Source organism: Maylandia zebra, linkage group LG1, assembly GCF_041146795.1.
Source record: "Maylandia zebra isolate NMK-2024a linkage group LG1, Mzebra_GT3a, whole genome shotgun sequence".
In the NCBI taxonomy this organism is placed as follows: Eukaryota; Metazoa; Chordata; class Actinopteri; order Cichliformes; family Cichlidae; genus Maylandia; species Maylandia zebra.
Window position 1 is genome coordinate 45,274,141 of NC_135167.1, and position 7,260 is coordinate 45,281,400.

Below are 7,260 nucleotides of genomic sequence, written 5' to 3' on the forward strand. Positions count from 1 at the left end.
TATTAATGTGTTTGGTATAGGTAGAGTAGGTCATCGACTAATTGAAAGTTTGGTAGTCTGATTCCTGGCTGCTCCAGTCTGCCTTTTAAATATCCTTTAAAAGGCAGACTCTGGTAACCCCAAGGTGCTCTTTGATGCATCCATCACAGTAGAAATGTTAGAAAGCACGCCGTAGAAAAAGCATAGTGCTTTTATGAATGAGGCATGCTGAATAAAGCGCCAAGTACTCAGGTAGAGTAGAAAAGTGCTATAGAAGAACCACTCCATTTAATATATTGTTCAGTCTTGCAAAAACACATTCAGTTATAGTGAGCAGGTTTGAGCTCCTCTGGACCAAAACAGGCAACCAGTTTTCCAGATTCCATCTAATGTTTTTATTGTGTTGTCAACACAAGGATGAATACACCGTTCCAGTTGCAAAAAACTGGCATGAAGCAGACACAAATGTGTGGAATGATTTGTGAAAACATTAAAACAGTCTATGGCTTACTGAGCATGACACTGAATCTACATACAAATTCAAATCAACTCACTGACAGTTGGAGCAAAAAGCTTTTTCTTGTATATAAATATAAAAAGGGGAAAGGAAGGCCACTATGGGCCTAAAAGGAAAGATAAAGTCTCTTTCACCGAGACAGCTTAGCACTCAACAGAGTTATACATATCCCATTTTCTGTTATGGCACCAGTATCAAAGCATGCCCTGGACTCGCTGGTTTCCATTGCAGATGCTTCACCTCAAATAGTTTTATGCAGCTAGTAGGCACTGAACCAACAAGTAGAATAGAATATAACTAAACGGAAAAAAAAGACTACAAATTAGAGATAGTTGTTGACTGTCACATGAGGTATTGTGGATCAAAGCATTTCTGTACATTGTCTCATTTTTCCTTGTTTTTGGAATATTATGGAAAATTTTTCTGTAGTTATGAACAAAAAAAAGATCACATAGAATACACAAGAAAAATAAACAAATGAGGATGTCAATAACAATTTCTATGAGAAAGTTCAATCCTAAAATGGCATTATATCGACATATGTATAAAACAACCAAAATGTAGCAGCAAACAGGAGAAAAGCATGGTTTTTAATCAATTTTTTTAAACATGTAGCTGGAATTTATTTTCTATAGCAGCGGAATACAAGGAGTGTTTCTCTCCTACTCTATCCTTAATGTACAATCAGAAACCTATTTTACAAGGTTCCTACACAGTGTGACATGCTCACAGAACTCACGTTTCCCACGCTTTGACTCCATGTAGTAGAGAGCTCTCCTTGCTCATGGTAACCTGTCCATCCGTATGTATAAAGTATATATCAACCTGAACATGACAACATCCCCGTGCTGTGTAGGAGCCCTTGTATGAAATATACAGCAGTAAGACGCACCCCATTGGTGAGCCCTCAAACTTTTTGCCACTTCTTTTGCTGGCTTCGCTTCCCTTTTTCCTCTAGGCAAGTCCCAAAAAACGCACACCACGTCTTTTAGGTTTGTGCAAAATCAAGTTAATATTTTCACCACTCTCTTTTTTTAAGCTTCATTGCCCTCATAATCTATGACACGTATGTGAGCTGGGCTACAGCAATGGAGAAGAATTACAGAGACTAGTTGCAGTTTGACCTGTTCTGGAGGAAGAAATAAGCTTGAATTTAACGTCAGCTCATGAAGCCATGGTCAGCATGAACCTACAAAGATAAATAATATGTTTTACTATACAAAAATGATTTGAACTATTAAAATAGTACTTTTTACGTTTAGCTCTGGGCCTTTAACATTTGGCTTTGCACACATTTAAACCTATAAAATCATGACGTCAGAGCAGCTCTACCTGTATGAAACACTGAGAACTGGAAGGCAGCTACAGCGAGCCACGGTGCTGAGCAGCTTTCAGTTTCTGCCACAGTGCTCAATTCTGTGTCCCACACCATGAATCAGATCCAGGCATAACTGGGTGTAACTGTCAGCAAGTACTCCCCACACTCTCCATCATCAAAAGACTGTTTTCATATTGTTTTACAAACTATCACTGTGACTTTTAGCTGAGCCAGCATCACTGACCAAAAGTGCTTTTCTTTAGAAAACAAAGTTGGAATGAATTACGTCTAACTACACAGAGAAAGAACAGACTGTGGACTGCTCTGTTTATATTTGATTTTATCAAATAACAGGTAAATGGGTAAAGCAAAAATCAAAGATTGACCAAAGAATTTCCCTAGTCCAAACCTTACAATAGCAGTCCAAAGTCTTTAAGGGTGATAGAATGTGAGCATCTCACCCTACGTTTGCTTTAAGACAAACAAACAAACAAGCTTTGAAGAACAGAAGCATAAAACTAACTAACTGAGAGGTTTAAAATGATACATAATAAAGTGACTAAATATAAGCAAGCAGGGTATATGAGTGTCTGCACTACAAGACAAACATGGAAACTTGGGCAGGAACTCTAAAGCATTCCGACATAACAGAAAACGAAGTAAAAGACGAGCCTCTTGCTTTCACGTGAAGCCCTGATGACAGACTATGAGAACCTACTGTACACTTTGGGATGTTTTAGTAGGCATGCTCAGTCTGCTTTAATTGAAAGATTCCTAATTAACGTGTGAGGGAATAAGAAAAACATTTGCCTCTGTGGCTTCAGCTCCAGCCCCACAGAGCTCATTGATATTCAGTGTCTGTTCTCTCTGGTACATCTCTGTAGAGTTCATTTCTTTTCCTGGCCTGGGAGGGGACGCTGGCAGGACATGTGACAGGGGTGAGCATGGTGAGCATCCTATCTTGGCAGCCGTAGTGGACAGCAGGCATGTGAGTGACACGCTGGAGGAGGAAGGGAGGGAGGGAGTTCAAGTGGGGTGCCCCATCCCTGGTCCGCCCGTTACCACCCTCTGACAACTTTCCCTCCATCACTGCTCATTGTGCGACGTAGGTCCGGGTCGCCTCAGATGTTGATGTCTCTGACGTCTGTTGGGGTGCAGGACAAGTCCGCGTCCTCGTCAACTCGTTTAGTTTCTGTTGTGCCATTGTGCTGTTGTGCCTGTCGCAGGCTAGACTCCAGCAGAGACTCTATCTGCTCCTGACATGACCGCAAGCAGTCCTGCAAGCACAGAATTGAGACTGAGTCAAGACCAATTGCACTGCAAACATCAAATAAGTGACAAAACGTTTCCATACCGGGTCGCTACGAATGACCTGCGACAGAAAGTTAGTGAGGTTCTGGGAAGACAAGGACGCATCTTGGCTCTTCAGGTAGAGCCCTTGAACAGCTGCTGCTACACTCCCTGCGGCCACCATTGAGGGAGGGCTGGCAATGAAGTTGACATCTGTTAAAACAGCACAACAAAGTTTTCCAGGGATGAAAACAACTGCACGCTCATTGCTAACCTGAGAAACTCAGAACTCTGTTTTCTGCTTACACACACACACACACACACACACACACACACACACACACACACACACGCTTGCATTAAGGACAAAGTTCATGTCACACCTGTAGCACACAGTGCCACAAAGGTCTGGGCATGTTTCCTGAGGATCTGCTTGGTGGAGGGATAGATCTTCAGCTTGGACAGGAAGTGCTCGATGAAGTCATGAGGAGTTACTGAAGCCAGATCCCACTTGAGCTTGTTGAGAACCAGCAGCTCCATTTGCTGTGGACGGAGCAGAACAGAGGGAGTCACTCAAACTGATCCGTATACAGTACAAGTGTCTGTGGTGACATGTATTTATTCTAGAAGTTATTTTAGGTTTTAAAAGTTTTATCTAATCTGCTTTTTCTTAAAATGACATTTGACATCAAGTTTCTGTGTCCCCATCCCGTCCAAATGTATACAAACACAGTCATCCACAAAAACATATGCTGCAGTGTAGGAACATGAATAATTGAGATATGCTCCTTTGAAGGGGAGCACACAATAGAAGAAGACTGTGAGACTGACTGGAGCCAATGTTGGTTATTGGCAAGCATGTGCAGGTCTGTCCTATGACCACTAGGTGTTGCTGTGAACCAGATTTTTCTTGGCAGCCACTGAAACCATTCATGAAATCAGAGCGGCCTCCAGCCACCATGGGAAAGTCATCCGCAGCCATTCAGACACTGCTGCACATTTCTGCTCTTAGTTCAACGTCATTTCAATACAGTTTCCTCCCTCCCACCCACCACGGTGACACTAACCAGATAAACTGCAAACATTAGGTATACTGTTCAGTGCATATTGTGCTGTATGTGTTATGCAACATCCAAGTGTGCAGAAGTCAATTACCAGCAGTTCCCCGGGCAGGACCGAGTTGTCCGTGTAAATACAGAGTTTCTCCGCCGTTAAGGGCACAGTCTCCTTCATTTTTGATGCTAGAAACATGCATGTGGCTCCGAGCAGCTGTAGTCTTGTTTTCCTGGTGGCCTCAACTGATAGAAATCTGTCCAAGTAGTTCATAGCGAGCGGAAAAACCTCCTCCTCACATTTCTGTTCCTCGCAGACCTGGGAGGGTAGACAAAGCTATTAGAGTATGCTTTTGCTCGGTTCCAGGAACTTCCAACTCATGTGCATTGCGGAGTCTTTGTCTCTGCGTCTTAATCCGTGCACAGCTGTTTGCGTTCAAGAGCCGCACTGACGACAAACGACATTAGAACAAATTACAGTCTGCACATTAAATATGTTTGAGTTGTTTCAATTTCCTCACCACTCTATTTAAAAAAACAAAACGTAATTTCAGACCACACCGGAATAATGGCAAGTTCACACGCAATGTATTTATTACGTAGTTTGGAGTGTTCAGCACAGAAAGCAGCCGAGAATTAGTTTGCAGTCAGTTCTGACTGAGACACAAAGGTGGCGTCCATGCAAGTTCCACACTCCAATTTCAACTTCGTCATCTTTTCAAAAAATATTTAGAAATATTTAAAAATTATCTGGCCGTGTTAAAATAGGATTTAAATGATCCTTATCGAATGACTAATCGGATGGGACACAAATGTACCCGACTGCAGTCCAAGTGAATTCAAAAGAAAATGTTTTTTGCGACGGGCTTTCACGTGTTGCAGGCAGCACTTCCCCCGGCGCCCAGATGCACAATTTCAAAAATTAATAAAAAATACAAGACAGCACAGAATTCATTCCAAAACTACACGTAAATGTTTAAAAACATCTCAAGTATTAAAGCCGACTCCAAAATGTCATTTCTTCATTTTACGCTTTCTAAGAATATCCATTTTTCGTGGCGACCTTCACACGCAGCCCGGACCGTCGGCAAGCACAACAAAGTTTAGCAGCGGACAGCAGCTAAACGAGCGCCAGCAGGCACCGTGCAGCAGTCTCATCTTATACAGGCATTTCTTTCCGATATTACAAAGTTATTGTCATTTCTGTTGACATTATTGATTTTTAAAGATATTAAAATCTTCCTCCTGTACGACAACAAAGATGGCGCATAATACTGGCACAGAGCAGACTGCATACGTGTACATTGCTGTTATTTCGGAATATTTTTTCCGATCTCGTCAACATTTAATGCAAGAAGCAAAAACATGCGGAATCCAAAGAAATAACTAAGAAAGGCAGCCGACTCGTGGTGGAAAGCGAGAGGCCGATCTCCGCTTATAGGTGAAGGACCACCCAGCACTCATCGGGACTTTTCAGAGCCTTTATGTAACATGCACAGTAAAATAGCAGACGGAGCCGCACAACTTTCATATAACGACCAATATGCCACCTTCGGGTGTACACAGAGGTTAAGCAAGCGACACGCCGTCGGGGAGTTGGAAGCAAAAAGTTAAAGTCAAATAAACCAACCTCCAACATCCAGGTGGCAACTATTTTTCGCATTTTTGGTACAATTTCTTTCTGAACACACTTGAAGTAGTTTGGCGAAGGCAAGTAGTTTTCTTCGGCCTTGAGCATGGTGTGTAGAACTCGGTCATTGAGCAGGTTGACGTCCTGGTAAGCTCTCCTGATTGAGTCCACCTCACAGCACAGCAGCTGGTCCTCCATAGTAGGCTAATTCTGCTTTGAGTATATTTATCACTGCCGATAAAACTTTCCTATCTCCGGGTTAAGACGTCACCGTGTAACAGTAAGAAGACGCCGGAGCACAGAAACCCACAGCCAGCTACTTTTCTCGCCACTTTCTTCTTACTGGGCTGCCGCTGCTGCGTGCTGTTACTCCGACTGTGTGCGCCAGCCCTCTGGAACAAACCACTTCGCACTGCGAGACAAAAACCCCTGCCTCGCGCTCACCAAACACGCACGAGAACACACACAAAGTTTATCAGCGAACACGCACGGCGGAGGAGATGACGTCAGCTGTTGTTAAGTGTTGGGGGTGGGCAGAGGCGGCAGGGGGTCGGATCAAAGAGATAAGCAGTCTGCAAAAGAGCGCGCGAGGAAGGGATTCTATTATAGCGCTATACATATATATAAGAAAGAGAAGGGAAGACCTCCCTCCTCGCGTCTCTCCCCCCTCCTCCTATAGCCTGGTACCTTCTAAAGAGGAGGTGGGAGGTCCGGGGTCAGGGAGACGTCTGTCCCTTTTGGAAAGGATATGCCAGGGGGTGGTTGCTTGTTATCAGTAGGGGGCGATAGAGGCTCACAGCCCTCTCTTTTCATATTGTACTTCCTCTGTCTGTGACTGAATGAAAGCAGAAGCTCTGAGCAAACATAAGGTGAGCACGTGGGACAACAGTGAGTTGCTGCTTTAGTCATTCACTTCTCTGACTCCATCTAGCATGGGAGAACACTGGAAAGAGTTTCCCAGATCAGGCTATAATAATTATAGCTCTATTATCAGCTGACTTAAAGGCCAGTTTCCTTTTTTCTTTAGCAGAACATACATTGTATTATTGTAGGGTCTTTACTTTACCATATAAAGCGCCCCGAGGCGACTGTTGTTGAGAATTAGGGCTGCTTAAATCAAACTGAATTTAACTGAATAGCTTCAGTACAATTCTGTTAGCACTGAACAGTGTAATCATATATTTATATGTGTGTGTGTACCTCAGTATAATAAAATGTTAGGAAAATAGTCAAGATTAAAGACTTTCCTGACTCTCTCTCTCTCTCACACACACACACACACACACACACACACACACACACACACACACACACACACAAACGGGAGGAGACTGGCGTTAAACCAATGGGAGGAATTGCTGTTACTAGGCAGATGTTGGTGTATCTTTTCATGTAGGGAAAAGTTCAGTGCACTGGAAAACTTGACATTGCTATTGATAATCCAATCAAAGTCCTTTGACACAGTCTTTTAAAA

At 43.1% G+C, this 7,260-nt stretch overlaps 1 protein-coding gene across 1 annotated transcript; it reads right to left on the bottom strand.

Moving 5' to 3' along the window:
• Nucleotides 1-359: 359 nt before the first annotated feature.
• Nucleotides 360-6,405, bottom strand: ccnd1 (cyclin D1). Its single transcript, XM_004575587.5, has 5 exons — nucleotides 5,787-6,405; nucleotides 4,260-4,475; nucleotides 3,488-3,647; nucleotides 3,169-3,317; nucleotides 360-3,091 (listed from the first exon to the last, which is right to left on the bottom strand). The coding sequence occupies exons 1-5, from the start codon at nucleotides 5,982-5,984 to the stop codon at nucleotides 2,936-2,938; spliced, it is 879 nt and encodes a 292-aa protein (XP_004575644.1). The 5' UTR covers nucleotides 5,985-6,405; the 3' UTR covers nucleotides 360-2,935.
• Nucleotides 6,406-7,260: the final 855 nt, after the last annotated feature.

Coding starts and splice junctions, on each gene's coding strand:
- ccnd1 (XM_004575587.5), bottom strand. CDS start 5,984: ATGGAGGACCAGCTGCTGTGCTGTGAGGTGGACTCAATCAGGAGAGCT. Junction 4,476..5,786: donor TTGCCACCTGGATGTTGGAG/GTTGGTTTATTT, acceptor CTACCCTCCCAG/GTCTGCGAGGAACAGAAATG. Junction 3,648..4,259: donor TCCTGCCCGGGGAACTGCTG/GTAATTGACTTC, acceptor CTCCGTCCACAG/CAAATGGAGCTGCTGGTTCT.